General features: G+C 34.7%; 2 protein-coding genes and 1 pseudogene across 3 annotated transcripts; 1 reads left to right on the forward strand and 2 right to left on the reverse strand.

Moving 5' to 3' along the window:
* The first annotated feature begins 340 nt into the window (after positions 1-340).
* On the forward strand, positions 341-1,472 carry LOC118037350 (heterodimeric geranylgeranyl pyrophosphate synthase small subunit 2, chloroplastic). Its single transcript, XM_035043308.2, has one exon. It carries the CDS (start codon positions 410-412, stop codon positions 1,337-1,339), a length of 930 nt encoding a protein of 309 aa, XP_034899199.1. The 5' UTR covers positions 341-409; the 3' UTR covers positions 1,340-1,472.
* A 4,181-nt stretch (positions 1,473-5,653) lies between these two features.
* LOC140954610 (uncharacterized) lies at positions 5,654-11,555 on the reverse strand (annotated as a pseudogene).
* Positions 11,556-13,236: 1,681 nt separating this feature from the next.
* On the reverse strand, positions 13,237-20,468 carry LOC118037349 (disease resistance protein RPV1). Of its 2 annotated transcripts, XM_073404885.1 has the most exons (7): positions 19,891-20,468; positions 17,963-19,052; positions 16,900-16,978; positions 16,463-16,725; positions 14,316-15,890; positions 13,650-14,233; positions 13,237-13,566 (listed from the first exon to the last, which is right to left on the reverse strand). In XM_073404885.1, the coding sequence occupies exons 1-6, from the start codon at positions 20,370-20,372 to the stop codon at positions 13,706-13,708; spliced, it is 4,017 nt and encodes a 1,338-aa protein (XP_073260986.1). In that variant the 5' UTR covers positions 20,373-20,468; the 3' UTR covers positions 13,237-13,566; positions 13,650-13,705. The 2 variants fall into 2 exon arrangements, with proteins under 2 accessions (XP_073260986.1, XP_034899197.1); XM_035043306.2 differs by having other exon boundaries at positions 16,463-16,978; positions 19,891-20,467.
* Between the last annotated feature and the right edge of the window lie 2,018 nt (positions 20,469-22,486).

Below are 22,486 nucleotides of genomic sequence, written 5' to 3' on the forward strand. Positions count from 1 at the left end.
CTAATGTGCAAAATGTCTTCAGAACTTTTACATTAATATTCAATAAGAATAGAATAGTTATTTTTAATTATATATATATAGTTGTTTATTAAAAAAAAAAACAATGCTCCTTATTAAACAAAATACATTTTTTCAAAAACAAATACAAGAATGAATAAATGGAAAACCTCAAGTAATATTCCCACCACTACCTTTTCGATAATGACCCTACAAATGTGACTCACGCGTCAGCTAAATAATGAAAGAGCTTGAATTCACAACTATCGATGTGCCGACACTACCTAACTACTCGAATGGAATTTAGCGAGTATGCTTGTATAAAGGCTGACAATGAAAGATATTGAACACTCCTCAATACAATTATCGCCTGCCTAGCCATAACCCCATCTCCCTCACCACCTCCCCCATCATGACATCTTTTGCAGCAACTATCCCTGCCATTAATGGCTATCCAATTCTCCCCTGTCTTCCAAGATCAAACACTAGCCGCCCATTATTGTCTCACAGGCCCATGACAGTGGCAGTCACGGCAACTTCCAATGGCACTACTTACAACAACTCTTACTGGACCTCTGTAAATGATGAGGTTGATGCTCATTTGAAGCAGGCCATTCCCATCAGGCCACCACTCTCAGTGTTTGAGCCCATGCACCATTTTACCTTTGCTGCTCCCCGGACCACTGCTCCAGCCCTGTGCGTAGCGGCTTGTGAGCTCGTTGGTGGCAACCGGGATCAAGCCATGGCTGCGGCATCTGCTCTCCGCCTCATGCACGCTGCTGCACTCACTCACGAGCACATCCTATCGACAGGCAACAGGGCCAGGATTGGTCACTCTTTCGGGTCCAACATTGAGCTTCTAACAGGAGATGGGATGGTACCATTTGGGCTTGAGCTGTTGGCTAAGTCTGACGATCTCTCGCAGAACAGTTCGGAGCGGATTTTGAGGGTGATCATTGAGATAACGCACGCCATGGGCTCACAAGGGATGGCGCTCGGACAATATAACCAATTTCAAGATGGTCAATCAGACTACATTGATCATGTTTGCAAGAAAAAAGAAGGCGAGTTACATTCCTGTGCTGGCGCAGTTGGAGCAATACTAGGAGGGGGAACCGAGGAGGAGATAGAGAAGCTAAGAAGGTATGGTCTTTATGTGGGCTTGATGCAAGGAGTGCTGTCTAATTGGGTTGAGAGAAAAGAGGAGGTGTCAATGGACAAGGTATTGAATGAGCTAGAAAACTTGGCACTTAAAGAATTGGAAGGTTTCGACGGAGGAAATGTTCAGGCAATATCTAGCCTTGTTCAGAGCCTTGCAGGGACCAATTCCGGCAATGTTTGAGCGCAGGGATATGAGTTTTAGTCAGGAATAGTGATGCGAAGGAGGGAGTACCGGGGGTGAAAAATAAGATGGTGATGTTTGTACTATATTGTATTGATTATTTGTATAATAAAATATTTAAATATTTGTACCATATCAGTATATTGCTGAAGTTCGACTGTCTCAGCACTAATTGCAAGAATCTAACGGTGGAAACACTAACTCTATCTATAACTCTTCGGTCACAGTGTTTGTGATATTATAAACTTAGTTTTTGTCAAGTTTACTAAACAATTCTGTCTCTAAGTAGAAATTCAAATTGAGTTCTAGATTGGTTGAAAAATTGTCATTGTATCTCTCTTACAACTGAGTAATATATATTTTTTAGAAAAAAAAGTAAGCTAATTAAAAAAAAAACAATAACTCAAAGAAAATAAATTGTTAAAATCCAACATATCATGAATTTTTAAGCTCAGTTATTCATGAGTTGTTACACCTTTTTTTTTGACAATTAGCATTTCGCATGTAAGTTTCTACAAAAAGCTTCATTGGTTTTGGTTCGGGGCAAAGATTGTAGCCTGCAAAAAAAAGTTGTTAGTATTTTCATATAAATCAACAATTAAAAAAAATATATGTAATAAAAAAAGAATCTCACTATCCGCTTCGCAAGAAAAATGAATGGAATGGATTCGCTGGTGTGTATGGTAATGAAATCATGAATCTCCATGTTCCAGTTCTCTACACCAGACAACAATCACCACACAAAACACTCAGATATCACATGTTGAATATATTATACTCATATAGCCTTTAAGATGTACGTAGGTTTGAAATCCCTCTAAATTGCCATATCTTTCCAACCTAGAAGACCTCTTTCTTTAGCATATGTTTTTTTTTTGTCCCCTCATACCAATAATTACACAACCTATATGGTAGAAAAGAATTATCGGTTAATAAATAAAAAATAAAATTTTAATATTTAAATAAAAATTATAACATTTTTAATTCAATCTCTTTTTTTTTTACCAAAATGTAAGTATATATAAAAATCAAAAGTAACCATGCTGGTAAGCCAACAAGTCCATATACATGTACAAGTGAAAAGAAAAGACAAAAAGGAAATAGACTCCAAAAAAAATAAAAAAATTGGATATAACCAAGTCATACAAAAAGAGCCTGATACTCTAGATAAGCGAAGATAACTATATATGATATAAACAAAACCAAAAAAGGGAACAAGCTCTCTGCAGAAACAGGCTATGCAAGGGCATGTATGACAATGAGCCATAAAGGTTAAAGAAAAAACCAATCCAAAATTGGAGGTGTTTAATCTAACCCAACAACAAAAAGAAGCATCGTAATAGGCATGAGAACCTGGAAATTGAATAAGTTCTAGCTAAAAAGTGTAAAAAGCAACAGAGCTAAGTGAGAAGCCAGCCATATCGATTAGACAACCTTGAATCAAGATGCATCTAAGACAGCAAGAAGCATAGTAGTGCCTTGTTGTAACAACAAACATGGTTGAACAACCCACACCAACTCAGCCACTAACAAATGGAAGTAACACAACAACAGTAAACATGAAGAGTAACTACATCATATTCATTGTCATAACAAAAAAAACCAAAGCATGACATCCATTGAAGCAAAGAGAAAGAAATTTCAACCATCATACACAGTATCAGAGTTACTACATCAAATCATCCTCAGTAGAGGGAAGGCAAATCTTTATGTGCAGTAACAACAAAGCAACAGGGAACCACTTGGCATGGAGTAAAAGGCCTAAGAAATCTTAGCCCCCAATAAAAAAAGCCACACAACAACAAAAATCGGTATTGAGATCAAGTATCAAACCAATATAAGTTTGGGGTTGTTTCTACTATCCCAAACTTATATTGGTTTGATACTTGATCTCAATACCGATTTTTGTTGTTGTGTGGAAACAACAATAAAGACTTCTAAAGAAAGAACCAACATTGGCGAAGCAACGAACATATATATCTCAGGCATACCAAATCAGCAGAACACCATAGTAGACAACAACAGCAGACCAGCCAAATAAAAAGACCTAACTGATTGACATAAACCCAGCGAACACATGAAAAGACATACATCCTTCAAAGTTGATCTAGCCTGAACAATTAAGCAACCACCACAAAGCAAATATTTGAGCTGATACAACAGCCACTGAAGGAAACATGGATATTAGTTCCCAGAGAGGTTAGTAAGCACACTGAGTGAAACAACATAAAAAGACTTTCAGGACCTTAAAGACTAATCTTGAATTCACAGTAAGCAGTCAATAACAATAGTTGTAACCACCAGCCACAAAAGAGATCCTTATAAGCTAGTGTAATCAAGCTTATGAGGAAACCTTTGCACAAGCAATAACAACAAAGCAGTAGTGAGACTATCAACCAAAAGAAGATTTCCAGTAAGTCAAACCCTCTAATATCATCCAACATTCATAAGAAAATGGTTTTTTCATGAAAATGTATCACCATATAAAATAGAACTTGAAATTTGCAAAATATTACATCAACCAAATTACAAGTGCTATCAAATATTATATATATTTTTTCTTTCCTCCCATATCAAGTAAATCGTGAGGCCTAAAGAAACTATTCTCATTCTAGCTTCAAGGTTCTTATTCCGTAAAGCTAGTTCTCGAACAATACTGTTTAAAGTTGCCATATGCCTGTTTATTCTTCGTCGAGACTTTATTTTGCTACACAAAAGATATGTCCAACTATAAGCAAAGAATAAATAGCTATGAATCTCCTCGTCTTACCTATAAAAGATACAAAATATGTGTTGGAATAAACTGAAGTCTATCTTTAGCTCCAAGCTTCCCCATCATAGCTAACCATAAAATGAAATTATATTTAGGTAAAGACCAATGCCCCCAAACCACATTCTCCCAATAGACAACAATGTTTTTAAACCAAAGATAATCATAAGCATTAGAAGAGAACAGACCATCACATCTTTGCCAACTTGTCATTAAAGCGATAGCTTGTGAATGCCCCCCCCCCAAATCCTCAACAAGTTGATTCTTTAAATGAAGAATGGATTTCCACAATGGTGAAAAGGTTCTTTGAATCTGAGCATTCCAAATGGAATTATTGTTTAAATAAAAATTATGCACCTATTGGATCCAGATGGAATCAAATTTCAAATATATGTTCCATAGTTGTTTGGGTAAGAAACTCTTGTTTCTAGCCTTAATGTCAAACAAACCCAACCCCCCTTTATTTTTTGGGCAGACAAACAATTTTCCATACCACCAAAGCAGACTAGTTTCTTAAAATATTGCTTGTCTAAAAAACATTCCTACACATGCAAATAATTTGTTTGATTACAAGACTCGGCATAGGGAAGATACTTAGCCAAAATTGAACCATATCATATAAAACCGACTTGATTAACTCAAGCCTACCAGCATAAGTAAGATGCTTTCCCATCCAACTCTAAACAACTGATTCTAGCTTATGTAATGAGGAGAAAACTAACTTGCTAAAAGCCTACGAGGGCTAAGAGGAACTCTAAGATATTTGAAGGGAAAAACTCCTTCTTTGAATCTAGTGTCTTGAAGAATAGTTTGTTTCAAACTCTTGTGTACAACACCAAAATAGATTGAAGATTTTTCTACATTTATATCCAATCCTGAAGTCTTCCCAAAGATTATCAATTGCTAAAAAAGAGTTTGCACTGAACTTATATCTCCACGAGAGACAAGGAGAATATCATCTATAAAAGTAAGGTGGGAAATACCAAGCCTACCGCTTTTCAAACGGAAATGAAATGCAGAATTCTGAGATGCTAATTTAATCATTCTAGAGAAGTACTCCATTCAAATAATAAAAAGGTATGGAGATAAAGGATCACCTTGCCTCATACCATTTTTTTCGAGAAAGAAACCATAAAGTTCTCCATTTATTACCATCGTGTAAGAAGTTTTTTTTCAATGCATGTCATGACTAAATGAACAAATTTGTCAGGAAAACCAAGCAACATAAGGGATGCCTTAGGAAAGACCATTGAACAAAGTCAAAGGCATTCTTAAAATCAATTTTAATAAGGCACCTAAAAGAGGCCTTTTTCCTTCCATATTGCCTAAGAAGCTCTTAAACCAAATTAATATTGTCAGCCATAAGTCTACCACCTAGAAAAGCATTTTGCATAGGACTGATAATGCCATCAAGAGCTTTAGCCAAGCTCACAGCTAAAAATTTTTATATCACTGTGAAGACCACATTACAGTAAGAGATTGGTTTGAAATCATTGACAAAAGTTACATTAGCATACTTGGAAACCAAAGCTATGATATATTGGTTAATCTGCTTTAAAAGCTTCCTAAAAATAAAGATGTCAGGCACAGCAACACATAAATCCTCCCTAACAACATCCTATGACTTTTTGAAGAAAAGAGAAGAATAACCTTAGGCCCAGGAGATTTGTCATTTCCAATGTTGAATAAAGCCTTCTTAATATCATCATTAGAAACTGCAGCTAAGAGAAATACATGTGAAGCTTCTTCAAGACATAAGCCACAACGAACAATGTCCACATCAAGGGGGAGAGTATCCTTTGAGGTACCCAAAAGATGCTGATAAAATCTAACAAAAACCTTCCCAGCCTCATCCATAGAAGTAGTAATAGAACCATTACTACATTGAATGTCAGAAATGAAATTCCTTCTATTCTTTTGACTCATTAAAGCATAGAAAAAACTGGTCCCTTTATTAGATTCCTTAAAGAAATTACATTTAAGTTTTTGAGCATAAAACATTTTTTCAACTGATTTTAGGTTAACAAGATCCAACCTAAGTTGCTTATCACGTGCCAAAATATGAGTGTTATCCATATAATTATACAAAATAGTTTGGTGTTGTTCTAAAGCAGCCTCAACTCTAGCAACCCTTTCGAAAATGTGGCTGAAATGAAGCTTATCCATATAATTATTAAGCTACTTTAGAGGGCCCTTCAAAAGTTTAAGCCTCTTGCATAAAAGAACTATTAGAGAGCCATATACATTGGCATGCCAATTCTCTAAGATAAGATTCATGTAATTCTGATATTCAGCCTACATATTGAAGAACTTAAAGCTTCTTTGACCCTTTTTTCCCCCCTGCCAAGAGCCAATATAGATAGAAGTATAATAGATACTTACAAAATAAAATGGTTGAATGAACATACCAAAAAGTGTTGAGCGCGGTTGTTAATGAACTATTACACCCTCTTTTGGCGGTTTAGACTCCGCATGTGCATTTCTACAAACAACTCCATTGGCATTGGCTCACGTCCAAGAGACGTAGCTTGTAAGAAAAAAAATTATTAAGTAATAAAAAATTATTTAATGATATATTTCATTTAAATTAATCTTATCATCTGTTTCACATATACAGCAAATAGAACGGAGCCGCCGGTGTGCGTTGTCAGTGAACCATGAATTTGTCGATTATGGTTGCCATCACCGGACCGTGAGCGTCGTGTAAACCACTCAGATGTCACATGCTCAATATATTGTGGCCAAATATCTTTATGGATGTGTAGCGGTTTGGAATCCCTCCAAACTGCCACGTCCTTCTAACCTTGGAGACCTCTATCTCTTGCGTTTTTATTTTTTTGCCTTTTTTTGTGCTTCATATCAAAATCATGCTACCAAATTTCAAAGTGACTAATTAGATTTAAGAACATAATTTTTTTAAAAAAAACAAAAAGTATCACATCGTTTTCGATGTTACCTAGTTGTCGCATGATTTTTCCATACCCTCCTCACAACATTGTCATGTGTGCTGTCCCCCTAGAATTTGTGATGTTTATAAGTAATTTATTTACAATTATATTAATTTCACACTAGGAGTTTTAATTACCCTCCATATTTTTCGCAGTACATCGGTAATTTTGTTGGCAACAACAAGCGTTCAAAGATGCATTTAATACCCACCCTTTGGAATTCATACCATCCATCAGTAAGTTCATTGGCAATGGCATGTGGTCAGAGATGTATTTAATACCCACCCTTTGGAATTCGCATAGCCAATCAGTGAATTTGTCAGTAATGGTGAACTGCCAACAAATACCGATGGACTGTAACCCATTCGTAAATTCATCGGTGATTGTGCCATTTGCACCAACTTACTGTGAAATGCCGATGGACTGTAATTCATCTGCAAAGTCATTAGTGATGATTATGGCATTTCCAGTGAAGTTACCGTGAAATGCAGACGGACTATAATCCATTCGCAAATTCGTTGGTGATGATTGTGGCATTTCCAGTGAAGCTACTGTGAAATGCCACGGACTGTAATTCGTCTGCAAAGTCATCGGTAATGATTGTGGCATTTCTAGGAAAGCTATTATGATATGCCAACGAACTTTAATCCCTCTGCAAAGTCGTCGATGATGATTATGGCATTTTCAATGAAACTACTGTGAAATGCCGGCAGACTTTAATCTGTTGGTATGGATGTCGGTGATCATGCACTGTGCATGAAAGATTATGTTTGTATTGCCTATTTATCTTCTGGTAAATACTTAAATTACAAATTGCTCATCATACAAAACAATAGCAACATTTAACACTTATAAAATAAATATTTTGTGTTACATATATATATATATATATATATATATATATATATAATGTTTTACACTTTCCTTTATTCTGATAGTTAGTCAGAATTTTCTTCTTCTTTATCGTCAATTGAATAGTCATCAGCTCCATCACAATCTTTAATATCGATATCATCATCATCTTCATTGACATTTGCTTGTCCACTAGAGCTTCAAACAACATTCAAATCCTCTGCGTCAACATCAACAAGACTATCATCGAAAACATGAAAATTTGAATTTTCTTCCAAGTCAATCGAAAGAGCAACTCGATATGGTTTAACCAACTCACTAACTTAAAAGATTTCATCTTGCAAACTTGTGTCTTCGTTCTCATCTTGAACAACATCGACATGACCCATAGGTTTTGTTTTTAAAACAGATAACCAATCAACTCTTTATTGATCCTTTCTAAAGGAAGGGGTGTGTGTATAATAAATTTGTTGACATTGCTTTGTGAAAACAAAGATATCGTTTACGTTGTGGAGTCTAGATTTTGAGTTGATTTCGACTAGACCATAATGAGGATCAACTCTAATTCCTTTGTTATTTGTGTCATATCAATAGCATTTGCATAAAAACACCCTATTCTACTCACTATGATATTGCAGTTCGATAACCTCTTCTAATCTACCATAGTAATCAACTTCTAACTCACTACTAGTTGACCCCTTAACACAAACACCGTTATTGTATATCTTTCTTTCATGTCCATATTCTTCAGTATGGAACACATATACATTGACAAAGTACCCATTATAGCCCTTAACTTTTCTTTCAAGGCCCAAGCTTAGTGAAGACAATGACTTAGCAGCACTCCTCCTCATTTGATAAACCTTGTATGTAATGTACAACAGTAAATAGTAAACGAGAAGTTTGTAATGACATACAGTAACTTTGCAAGAGATAATAAGTTTGTGATAGTACTTACATGTGTTTTGAACCATATGGGAAATTGTTCATCTTGTAATTGAAAGATCTAGAATTCGATCAGCTGTGAGTTATTGGACAGTAAATATTGACAATGTTGCCTGCAAGGTTGTTCCAAATTATAAGAATTTATCATATTACAATATATAAATAGTATATTCATAACAAAGTTTAATTAGTAGTACATATACTTACTGAATAAAAGGTCTTAGCTCATCATAGTTAAATAGACCATAATTATATGCTTGTCTGAACTGTATTTCTGACAAATATTTTCCTCTTATGACATTTTTACGTGTGGGTTGTCCATGATTGGAAAATATTGACAAATTCTCACTAGAAGGCACTTCATCTCCATCATCATGTCATAGAACACCATTGATTCTTGTTCTCAAATGAGGTTTGAAATAGTACGGGATAAATATTGAGATCTCCTCAACAATATAGGCCTCACATATCGAAGCCTCAACACGTGCCTTGTTCTTAACCTTTTTCTTGATATTGAACTAATACCTGCATTGAATTAATCAAATATTTTCAATTAATAAAAACAAAGAAAATACTTTTGTATAGGAATTACATTGCAATTGTAATATCTAACCCTTCGAATGGACATATCCATCTATACTAGACCAGTCCTCCAACTTTTACCTCGAACAGTAAATGTATGGGAGATGCTCCATCGAGTCAAGAAATGATGGAGGGAATATCATCTCAAGTTTTCATATTGTCTTGACGATATTCATTTCAAGTCGTTCAATGTGATTTGTATGCAACTTGCTGGAGCATATATCTCTAAAAAAAAAATGACTGATCTCTGTAAGTGCATCCCATATCTCTTTTAGCAACAAATCACGATAAGCTAATGGAATGAGTGTTTGCATAAACATGTGACAGCCATGACTCTTCAATCCATACAATCTGCATTCCTCCATATTAATTAACCTTGATATGTTTGAGGCATGTCCATCGGGAAAATGCAGACTTTTAAGCCATTTGTAGACTAGTAGTTGTGTATTTTTCTCTAATACGAAGCTTGCTCTTGGTTTTGCGACCTATGACCCATCATAAACCAACTCTATATTTTTATGGTTATAGAACAAAGCTATATCCAATCTAGTATTGATGTTGTCCTTCGTCTTCCCCTTCACATCCATGATGATGTTGAAAATATTCTCAAACACGTTCTTTTCTATGTGCATGACGTCAAGGTTATAATAGAGAAGATTGGTCTTCCAATAAGAAAGCTCCCAGAAGATACTTCGGTTTACCCAATTATGGGTCAAACCAAAACCATGAAATTTATGCTTACATGACTGGATACCAAACCCAATGTCAACGTACTTTGATACAACATCATACAATTCTTCACTAGAAAGACGCGAGGGTGCAACATCCTTTTCAACTCTACCAACAAAAAAATCCTTTCATTCTTCTATACTTGTGATTCGATGGCAAGAAACGATGGTGACAGTAAACAAAAAAGAGCTTTACCTTCGGTTGTTAACGTGGATGCCTTGTTGTTTTCCATGCAGTATGGACATTCTAGTTTTCCATGAGTGCTCCAACTAGAAACCATTCCATAAGTTGGAAAATCATTGATAGTCCACATCAAAATCGCCCCTCATAACAAAATTATATTTCTTTGACATATCATAAGTCAAAGCTTTGGAGGACCACAACTGCATCAACTCATCAATCAACGGTAAAAAACAAACATCTATATTTCAGCCCGGGTATGACAGTAGATAAAAACATGAACTCCGGCCTCATATACATCCCCGGTGATAAGTTATAAACTGTGAGTATGACCAACTAACAAGAATAAGGAGCAGCAAATGACTCGAATGGGTTGAATCCGTCTATACACAACCCAAGATGCACGTTTCTTAATTTAGCTGAAAAGTGAGGATGCACACTGTTAAAATGTTTCCATGCTTCGTTATCAGAAAGATGCACCATCACTCTATCAACTGCATCATATGATTGGTGCCATGTCATGTGCTCAACAGTCCTTGGTGACATGAATAACCTCTACAGTCTAGGTGTGATTGGGAAATATCTAAGTTTTTTATATGCCACGAGAGTCTTTCCCATATCAGTTCTGGGTTTGTAACGGGAATACCCACATGTCATGTGCTCGGTCAGCTCAGCATTTTCAAGAAAGTATAACATGCAGAAATTAAGGGACATGTCAATTTTTTGGTATCCTAAACCGAGGGGTTTCATCATAGACTTTGCAGCATATAAGTTCTTTTTCAGCCTATTCCCTTCAGGTAAAATGCCTCTCGCCCATTCAATAATGTTGTCATAACCAGCCTCACTCAACCCGTGATCTGAATTGATAGTGAACACTTGTGCTACGGCCAATAATTTACTATGGTTTATGCAACCATCCCATAATGGCTCATTAGAATCTTTTAACATATCAAAAAACCTAGCTGCATCTGCATTAGGTTCTTCTTCTATGATTGGACATTGACTGACATTACCTTGATTCATTCTCATTGTATCCATAACCATATTCATGTAAGGATTACTATTGTCATTGGCAACTATCTGCATGTTGCTAGTACTAGAAGTTGACCCAACCACCCTTTTTTTCCATTTTCTTATTACAAACAAATACTTCTCCGTGTGCATACCAATACAGGTAATTCACCATGAATCCTTTGTGTAGAAGATGCATCATTACAACATCTGGATGCAGATACTTTTTATTTTCACACTTCCCGCATGGACACTTAATAAAACCTTGAACCCCGTTACAATAATCTATTCTTTGCAATCCTTTAGGTGAATCTCAATACATCCATGAACGATCATCCATGATTTCTATCGAACCTCTATAAAATTATGATGACAACATGTATTAATTAACTATGCTAGGTAAATAAATTTGCAAAAATATTGGTTTACCTCAAGATTATCCAACAAGCTAATTACAACTTCTTATAAATATTCATTATCAATTATCAACATCCATACAAATTTATACATATAAATTTATGGAAATTACAACTCCGCAATAGTATTGATAAAAATTAAAATGAACCCATTAAATAAGCTATTAATTATTTCACCACAACACATGTAATTTGGTAATTCAACAATCAGCACTTTACAAACAAACACAATTTTACAAAATCTAAACAAACCATAACAAGTATAAAATTATACATTAATATTATAAGTTTGTTTGAGAAATAACAATAGACATGTACTTGCATTAACAAAATACATATACTAAAAAATATTAAAATTAACATTTAAATGTTAAATTTGAAAAAAAGTAGATTTATTTACAGAAAATGATAAAATTCACAATAAATCAGAACACGGATGTTATGACTACAAAACTTTAAGAACTATGACTTGTGTTGAGAAGAGAGTGATTTTTTTTTTTCGAGGGGGGGGATTGTTTTCAGTTTGGGAGGGGAGAATTGGGATGGGAAAAAAGAATGAGAAATAAGGAAGGAGAGGGTCGGCAGAGTGGTGATATATTAATTTTTTTCAAGCGACTCACTGATGGACTCATTCTGTTGGTGATTCCATCGACAATTATGATGGAGAATTAGTCACGTCACTATATAGAGATATGAGTTTGAATCCCTCGGTGATTCTGTCAGGAAAATCACCCGTAAAAGGTTCCACGTCAGCGAACTGCTTTTTTTTTTTAATTCTTAATATTCCGTTTGTAATGTCATCGGTATATACCAACCGAGGTATTCCATTAGTATACCAATTGAATTACAAACAGAATAGTGCTCATCAGTAATCTACAATACTACAATCCATCGGTAACGTTTATTAAACGAATTTCTGGTAGTGTTTTCACTAAATTTAGCATATCCTAATTCGGTTTGAGTTTTTTATTTAAATTGGACCGAACTAGATTGAGAATACTCCTATAAACATTTGTTTTATATAAATATATACAAATCAACATGCGATTGGTGTGCATGATAAATACAATCCCATGTATATCATAAAAATAATTGAGATTTTGTAAACCCCATCCAACTTTTAGTTTGGGACTCAATTATAAGTTTTCTAAAAACATAATATATTTGTATATGATAAAGTAATTGAAATCCTACTCAATATTTGAACATTAAAATTGAACTGATTTAGAAGAAGTATAAAGGAAAAGGAAAGAAGATAATGATGACTCAACTAAAACACTTTGTTCTAATCAATCTATATAATGAAAAAATAGATTTTGAATGAATGACAATGATATTTCTTATTCAAAAATGGATAATTGAGAAATAAACCAGTAACAATAATAATCATTATAGAAATTAAAATGATAGCACTAAATATTAAACAAACAAACAAGACGAGTCCACACGCATAAACAAATTAACTAAATAAAAACAATAACACTTATATTAAACAAATATCAATAAATAATTATCTTGTTTTATAAAATAGTTTAAAAACTAAATTATTTTTCCGTCTAACATATAAAACATAAATGAAATTAAATAAGAACTTGGCATGGACAACAAACACATAATTCATAATATAATTCCCGAGGAAATCAACATTCTATGCCGAGAAGCAGAGAAGCTCTTTTGGCTTTATAAGTTGTCTCCCAGAACGTAACCAAGAGCTGTCTAGCATCCTCTAAGCCATACGTAACACCTTTCCTGAGTAAAAGTCCTATTCCCATCCTCGAAAGGATCTTCAAGATGCTGCATGTTCACAAAAAGGTACAAGCTTTAGATCAGCTAAAAGCATATGAGAAGGAAGTAAAGAACTAACTTAAATCGCATACTTGATGAACTGATATATCATTCATTCCCTTCAATATCTTCGTCTTGCTTTTCAACTTCAACAAACTTGGCTATCTTCCTCGTACGAATTGAAAAAATTGGCCAGTTTTTGTGATACAGATTGCTGACTTTCATCCAAGGATTCTTCATTTCCACCATAATCATCCTCATTTTCATAAACCAAATGAATTCCACATTTCTTCAGCTCGACCCCTTCAATCACAGGTGGTTTTCGCTTTCTTACCTGTATCTCAGAGCCATCTTTCAGCATTAAAACCAATGGATTGAAATGTGAATATCGACATAAGTGGATTTGATCTTCATGAGTCTTTGGTATTCCCTGTAAGTACAATGTGGTGCTGAAAATAGGTTTATTCTGATCCAGTAGATTGGCCTGAATATCTGGTACAACTGGGCAATATCTCAACTGCTCTGGTATCTGACGGTCGAGAGAGACAACGACACCTATAATCACAGCTTTGATTTCACGGTTTCTTCGCTCTGAAAATTTTACATCTTCTTGAGAAAACCAATCTGGGATTTTGCTCCCAGGCATGCTTAGGTTGCGTATATTCCTCAAGCAAACCTGTAATAATAATAAGAAAAAAAAGTAAGAGGCAAAACCTTGTTACTCTAAAACTGGCACATAGAGGTACAAGATAGAGAACCTTGGATAGCCTTCTCTTCACTGTCAAGGAGCATGCCTTGCAATTGCTCATATATAACCATTTCAGGGATTTCAAGCATTCAATGCCTGGAATATCGACCACTTTCTCACAATTTGTCATGTTCAGCGACGTTAAGCTTCCCAAGTTTGAAACATCCGACATAGTTTCTAAAGCAAAGCAGTTGGAAACATCCACTTCTTCTAAGCTCGAGGGAAGCGGAGGGAGAGACTCAAGTTCTTCGCAGTGGGGCAAGTGAAGCTCCCTTAGAAGAGAAAGGCCACATAAACTAGAAGGAAGACTGCTGAAATTGTTATGGCCAAGATCCACGATCTCTAATGATGACAGTTTCTCAAAATCGTCAGGAATTTTACCTGATATTCTCCAAGCACGAGCATTTAGTTCTTCTAGCAAGGATAGTTCGAAGAAGGAATTTGGGAGGACAACCAAGTGCTCCTGTGTGCTGGGAGATTCAAGTGGCTCTTTTCGCATTTTCAATATCATTAAGTTAGAGAGCTTTCCAAAACTTTCAGGTAGTACTGTAACAGCTGTCTTCTCCATTAACAAGTGGCATAAAGACTTCAACTTCCCAATAGAAACTGGAAGCTTTTGGAGCTTTCTACACTGATGTAATCTCAACATCACAAGGTTTTCCAGCATCCCAAAGGATTCAGGCAACTCATTAATATTACAACCAAACAAGTTTAAGGTAGTAAGACTCAACATGCTCCCAATTGATTCTGGCAAAGATCTAAGAGATGTACACTTCCTCATGTAAAGCTTCTCAATCATTTTCAAACCACCAATCTGCTCTGGAAGATGTGAGATTGATGTCTCATCTAGCTCAAGTTCGCTAATAGAAGCTAGTCCTCCAATGGAATCAGGTAATTTGCTCAGGGAACGACACCCTCCAGCTGATAATATTTTTAAATAAGGTAATGAACCGATTGCAAGAGGTAATTCCTTGATTGCACTGCTATTGATGGAAACTTCGGTCAATAAATGGAGATTGCCAACAGATTCAGGAATCGCAGTAAGTGATTGACACCACATCAAACTTAGTTTCTCAAGGTTTGACAAAGATCCGACAGAGTCAGGCAGTTCTTCTACTGCAGATTGATTGAGAGAAAGTTCCTTCAGAGAGGTCAGGTTTCCCAAGTGTTTTGGCAGCCTTTTTATGAATTGGCATCCATTCAAACTAAGCTTCTCCAGTTTTTCAAGGCGGAAAATAGATTCGGGCAGCACTGATATAGCAGTTTCATCAACAAGAAGTTGTTTTAAGGAATACATGCTGCCTATTTCCTGTGGTAATTCTTTCAACTTTGGACAGTTGGAGAGATTGAGGTTCTGAAGAGCTTTTAGCCCAGAAACATCACTTGGAAATTCAACAAGGTTTGAGCAATCATTCAAGTTCAGCTGAAGTAATGTCCTTGCATTCCCCACTGATTTGTGAACCTTAGTTAGCCGAACGCAACCCTGGAGATTAAGTTTTTCCAAGGTTTTACATCCAGATAAATCAGGACAAGCCACAAGATTATAGCAACGGTGAAGATCCATAACCATTAAGTTCTTGGCCACCTACAACGATGAATTTAAGTAGCAAACATGAGTTACTAAGAGGAAAACGAGATCATTTTCCACAAGGGACAGATTGCAAATACTTGAATGAATTCAAATGAATTGTGATGATGACATTATCCCATTAGGAGATGAGGGTTTATGATCACTTCTAAGCACAAGGTTCAACTTCTTCCCAAGAGGCATCTGTTCAAGACAAAACGTACTGGTTTTGTAGAGACATCAGTCATGTGTGACTGACTATCCAAGTCCCTCATCTAGACACTATGATGGTGCTACTATCCTACATCAGATACAAGACGAGGGCCTTGGACACTTATAAACACAAGGTTCAACTTCTCTACTCAAAAGGTATCTTTTCAAGACAAAACTTATCATGTGGTTTCAATAAAACAATACCTCCTAAAGTGCAACACACATCATTAGATTGTAACAATAGCAAAATAACATCATATATGTTGGATAGGATTCCAAAGCAAATCTCCCTTTGGCATGATTGAAACAGGGAGACCTGAGTAGTTATTTAACATTTTCTTTTAAGCCATTATATGGACTAGATAAACAAATCATACCTTGTTACTGGTCCAACCCCAAACTCGTTCAATTCCACTCTCCGAAAGATCAAGCACAGCTAGCTCATGAGGAGCATAATCAGAAGGAAGATTTTTCATAGGACAATTTTTCCACTGAAGCCACTTCAGGCCAGCAGGAAAATTCTTGAACTTCCCTTGCAGTTTTGCATGATTGATTTGCAGCAGTCTCAGATTAACCATTGATTTAAAGCCTTCAGTGTCAAGTATCATCTCTCCCTCCTCTTGTCCTTGTCGAAGAAAAATCTTACACTTTTCAATCAAGTACGCAAGTGCTAAACACGGATTCAGTGCTCTAACCCAAGAAATCCATTGAGTTCTCGTATATTTCTTCTTTTCTCCTCCCTCTTGTCCTTGTCGAAGAAAAATCTTACACTTTTCAATCAAGTACGCAAGTGCTGAACAAGGATTCAGTGCTCTAACCCAAGAAATCCGTCGAGTTCTCGTATATTTCTTCTTTTCGAAGTCAAAAACTATACCTTGTACCCTTTCTGTTCCCTGTTGACAGTCATTAAAGGAAGACATTCCAGAATAAGATTGGAAACAAAGATTCAGATCCTCTCATGTTTCTTTTAGAATTTAAATTGGATGAACATGATTTGATTCATAAAAAATAATAATAACTCAACTTTTTATTATTTTATTGCTCTCGCCTAATCATAATTACTGAATTCAAAATCAAACATTTTCTAAATGAACATAAAAAATCCTAATCCAACATTTTATAATACTGTAAGGAAAAAAAGAGCACAAACAATCTAGGAAAATAAAAATTAAAAACCTTAAAGTTTGCGAAGAATCACATATTTTTCCCGATTGAATCACTTGGAAACAAAATCCATACTCATCTCTCAGATTTCAGAAGATTCTTTTTGGCATGCACATGAATGATACTTTAATAGCAATACATACCAGCCAGTATTTTCTTGAAAAAGTGCATCTTTTATGGAAAATACTTTCGAAAACTTTATGATGTTTGGAGGAACTCTGAAAAACCGGTTAGCAAAATTCATTTTCCCATGAAAGAAATGAAAGCATTTTTCGGTTTGCAAGAGGGCAGAACAATTTTGGTACGAGACTCAAGAAAAACTAGTTAAATGACCTCACTTCGTTACTCTTCGATAATATATATATATACTTCCGTGATATAATATTGTACTAATATTACTTATCAACATATTATATTAATATTTAGAATGCTCTATCTAAAGTGGTTAAGGTTAAACAATTATTTAAAACATAGAATATATTGATAAGAAAATACATAATATACTCATGGACTGGATGGATCCATGGTATAATCTTAGATTATCCATGGTATAATCAAACCCCTAAAACTTCAGCCTAGGAACCTATCAGTCTTACCATCATCTGATCTACTTATGTGGGGGTAAATCTCAACCTTAAGTTATCTACTGAGCTTTTAAAAACTATGAAAAAAAAAATAGGATGAATGTGTACGTATAAAGTAATGAGTTTCACCTTCTTGTGCATCAGCGTTGACAGGATTTCACCGCGATCCCATAGCCTGCTACAAGGACTTTCATGTTGAACAATTTGTCTTCCCATGTCTCTGAGTTGATCATGCATCCATAATTCATCATCTTCACGAATCTTAATGAGACATTTTGATGTCAGATCTGTGATGACTGTCTCAGCACTAAAGCCACAACCCTTCAAAATATCAATTGCTTCCTCTCTTTTCATTCCCATTTTAATAAACAAACAAGCAATATCAAGGAAGACATGCCTTCCATCTTCATCCAACTCATCATAGCTTATTCGTAACACATACTGAAGATCATCTGGCCCTCTTCGTTGCAGTTTTTTCAGGGCATCCTCCCATCTATTTAACCCTCTCGCATTAAACAAAGTAGAACCAAACACTTCCAAAGCCAGAGGCAGTCTTCCTGTGAGTGACACAATCTTATTGGATATATCCATGTATTCTGCTGTGGGTTTATCTTTTCTTAGTGCATGATAACTAAAAAGTTGCAAGGCTTCCGGGTTACCTAACTCTCTAACCTCGTAAAATTCATTGACAAGGTGTTCAGCTAGAACATCTTTGTTTCTTGTTGTAACAATAACTCGACTTCCTTCACCGAACCAGCTTCTATTCCCTGCTAGTGCATTCAGTTGGCTTACATCAGCCACATCATCTAAGACAATTAGTACCCGCTTCTCATGAACCAGCCTTTTGATTGCGTCAATACCTTTATCAATATTATCTACAAGAGGCCAATTTGAGGAAAGATCACCAAGAAGTTTGTTCTGCAGTTTCACTAGACCACCATCTTCTTTAGAAATCTCTTTAACGTTCAAGATGAAACTGCGACTCTCAAAATGACCAACAAGTTTATTGAAGAGAGCTGTGGCGAGAGTTGTTTTACCGATCCCGCCCATACCATAGAGCCCCAGAACTTGAACGCGATTTGATTTATCTATGAACCTCTTCTTTAAGTCTTCTACACGGGAATCCAGTCCAACGGTATAAGTAGCTATACCCACCGGGGTTTTTCTCAATTCTGTCGTAACCCTATTCCCCAAACGCCGAATCAACTGATCTTCTGATCTGTAATAAAATAATAAAGCTTTGTAAGGTGAACAATTAGCAGAGATGGCTGTGTTTTTCTACAAAAGTGATAACTCTACATAATTGCAATGATAGGATCCTTGGCCATGATAGTAAATCCCATGAGTTGCTGCTTAAAACTGGAATTCTCTTTAATTAATGCTATTGGAAATCCCAGGTTCCACCCAAAACTTGTACGTTGCAACAGGCTTCGGCCTTACTTGTAAAGACCAATTAACTAGCTAATGTGAATCCATTATTAAGGCTCACTTTCTACATGAATGAAGCTCGAGCTCAACTCATTAAAGCTCGTTCTTTTTTCTTAGTTTATATTTTTAGTGGAAACGATCATGCGTGCGTGCTTTTTTTAATAGAAGATATCTAAAGATACAAAGAAAAGAAGAACTCTAGGGAAATGGTCAAGTTATAACATTAATTAGGTTTGTGGGACATGTTTATAAAGAAACTCATTTGCATGTTTATGAAATTTAAGAAAGAAAACAACTTGTATAATTTCATATAATAAACTTATTTCATATGTAATTAAAAACACTATTTTTATTCAAAAAAATTCCATAAGAATTTAACAATAACATGAATATGAATAGCTTAAAATTAAGAGGTAATAACATGTCATATTACATTTTACAATTTTTCATTAAACATTAAAATGATGGGGGAAAACCAGTTTCATATTGAGTTTTTTTTTTTGTCTTTCACTATATTTTAATATATAATTTAAGTATAGATCGTTTATTGCCTTAGTAAGCCCCCGCCCCTGCCCCGCCCCAAGAACAACAGAAGGACCAAAGAGAAGGGTGTGAAAGAAATACATCACCTGGTGTCATAAACGAAACCAGAAATACCACCAACTTTATTCATGGCTTCTCTCCACTTGCCCACCTTCTCCTCCCCAAACCTCTCCATGTGATTCATAAAATCTTGTTCGAGAGGACCCTTCTGTCTCCTAACATGGGATGGATCAACTTGGTAGAACACAGGCAGGATCAGCCTCCTCAATTCGCATATTCTAGCTAGCTCCTCAAGACACCAATGAGAGTTGGCATACCTTGGTGAAAGAATAATGATCGATAAGGCTGAATCTTCAATGGCCTCCATTAGAGTTGGAGCAATCTCGTCTCCCTGAGCCATTCCAGAGTCATCTAAGAAGACTCTGATGTCTTGTTTGCTTAATGAATCGTAGAGATTTTTGGTGAAGCCGTAGCGGGTGTCTTCTCCACGAAAACTTAAGAACACATCCCAATGGAGTCTGAGAGCTGCCGGAGATGATGAAACCATCAGGCTATGGGGCATGGCCATTTGGTTCTTTTTTTCCTTTTATTTTCTTTTTCTTTACTTTTTATCTTCGTTGAGTGGTGATGTTGTCGGTTGCTTTATAATCCTGTCACTGCTTGGACGCCGGGGGTGTTTATTCGAGGTTGAGTTTAAAGTTTTTTTTTATTTTAAAAATATATTAAAATATTTTTTTCATATTATTTGGAAAGTATAGAGACACACAAAAGAAAGGTATTTATTCTTTTTTTCATTCTTTGACAGAAGTCCATTAAATCTACTTGATTAATAATTACGAAGGACAAGAATAGCTCGTCAAGGAGTTGACTCGGGCCTAACTTGAAACGACATACCCTGCCAGCTGCACCACACTCTGCCGATAGGAAAAGTGTTTTTATAAAAATAAATTATTTTTTTATATTATTTTGATATATTAATACTAAAAATAAATTTAAAAAATATTATTTTAATATATTAATAAATAGAAAGCATTCAAAAAAGTTCAAATCAAATTGATAAAAAAACATAACCCTATAATTACTTGAACGAAAAAATCAAAAATATAATCCCTCAATTATAACAAATCAATAAGTTGAAGAATAAGGAAGAAAACCACAAAAATAACTAATATATCATTGTTATTGAAAATAGTAATGAAAAAGAGTTTTTTATAATTGGATGGATTTAATTAATTAAATTGAATACCGTTCAATTTGATTTAATGGCTTTTCAAGAGCGGAACGGAACATGTAGAATGAAACCAGAATGTTCCGGACGGAATTTAAGTGAAAAATCCAGAACGGACCGAGATTTAAAATGAGATGAAATTTGTTCTATTTTTTGAATTGGTATGGAATGTTTCGGCTATTCCGGGTGAAACGGAATAGAATTAACAACCTTGCATAAAATATTATTATAAAATAATCCAAGTCTTAAAAAAAAAACCAAATACAAAATATGTAACCCTATTCAAACTATTTAAAAAATCATAAAAAAAACTAGAAAAATAATAAAAGAATCCTAATAAAATTAAAAAAAAAATTCCTAAACTAATAAAAAAAAATAATACAATTCCCAATAGTATCTTCTTAGGCATTATTGCAAAGACTTCTTAGTTATGCTTGTTATAAAAAAAGTCCAAAATCACCCCTTATTATCTAATTTGCAAGCTACCAACTTGGTATCTTTGAAAATTAAGGATTCCTCGAAAACAAAATTCTCAAAAATAGGACTTTCAATATTGCTAAAGTTGCTGAAATCTTTCCTCAAGAAGAAAAATTGTGGTTACATAAGGAATCCTTGCAAAATAAGAATTGTTTCCTAATTTATTTTCTTATGAAGTAAGGAATCCTTACAAAATAAGGATTCCACGTGCCATTAAATCCTTTTCTTGTAATGATACACAAATCATATGGTAAATGGTTCCTTTTTTTTACTTTCTTTATTTACTAGTAGATTTCAAATCTGACTTCAAACATGTTATTCTCTCATATGTGGATAAGTTGTTATGCCTATAATCTATTAATGTAAAGCTTATGATGTGTAGCTTTCAGTCCAACTAGAATTAAAGAAAACTACCACCTGTAACTCTAGATGTGACACAAAAAATACACAAAAGTTTAGTTTGATAGGTTTGCAACTTTTTAACCCACGCATCCTGACTTAACCTTTTAAGTTTCTCTTTTAGTTTTAGAACTTCTAATAGACTCAATTGATATTTCTAATAGATCATTTGATAATGATTTTTTATTCTCATCATTCCCCATCTTCTCAAAAGGATTTATCCTCGAACAATAAGAACACTATATAGGCAATGTGTCTACATAATCCTTTAACAAAGAATCATTAACACTATTTTATATAGGCTTGTTAGTATAAAAAAATATATTATTTATAGTGCATAAAAGCTCTCATGCTTCTTTATTTTTCCCTCGTAATCCTTCTTTATTCTTTATAATAATAATATTTATTGTAAATTTAATAATATTTATAACATTAATAATAATATTTAACCTCTTTGTCCAAGTTCTTATATTTTTTAAAATGTTTTTTTAATATATGGTATTTCTTCGATGGTAATAATATATTTTTTTCAATTTACTAATGATAACTAATAATAATAATAATAATAATAATAATTC

Source organism: Populus alba, chromosome 15 (genome assembly GCF_005239225.2).
Source record: "Populus alba chromosome 15, ASM523922v2, whole genome shotgun sequence".
Taxonomy (NCBI): Eukaryota; Viridiplantae; Streptophyta; class Magnoliopsida; order Malpighiales; family Salicaceae; genus Populus; species Populus alba.

Bases quoted from the DNA above. Each gene is read 5' to 3' on its own strand.
- LOC118037349 (XM_035043306.2), bottom strand. From the start codon at position 20,372: ATGGCCATGCCCCATAGCCTGATGGTTTCATCATCTCCGGCAGCTCTC. The intron at 16,979-17,962 runs GTGAAACTCATT...GACTGTCAACAG, and splicing joins CAACGCTGATGCACAAGAAG to GGAACAGAAAGGGTACAAGG. The intron at 14,234-14,315 runs GTTCTCTATCTT...TTATTATTACAG, and splicing joins TGAAGAGAAGGCTATCCAAG to GTTTGCTTGAGGAATATACG.
- LOC118037350 (XM_035043308.2), top strand. From the start codon at position 410: ATGACATCTTTTGCAGCAACTATCCCTGCCATTAATGGCTATCCAATT.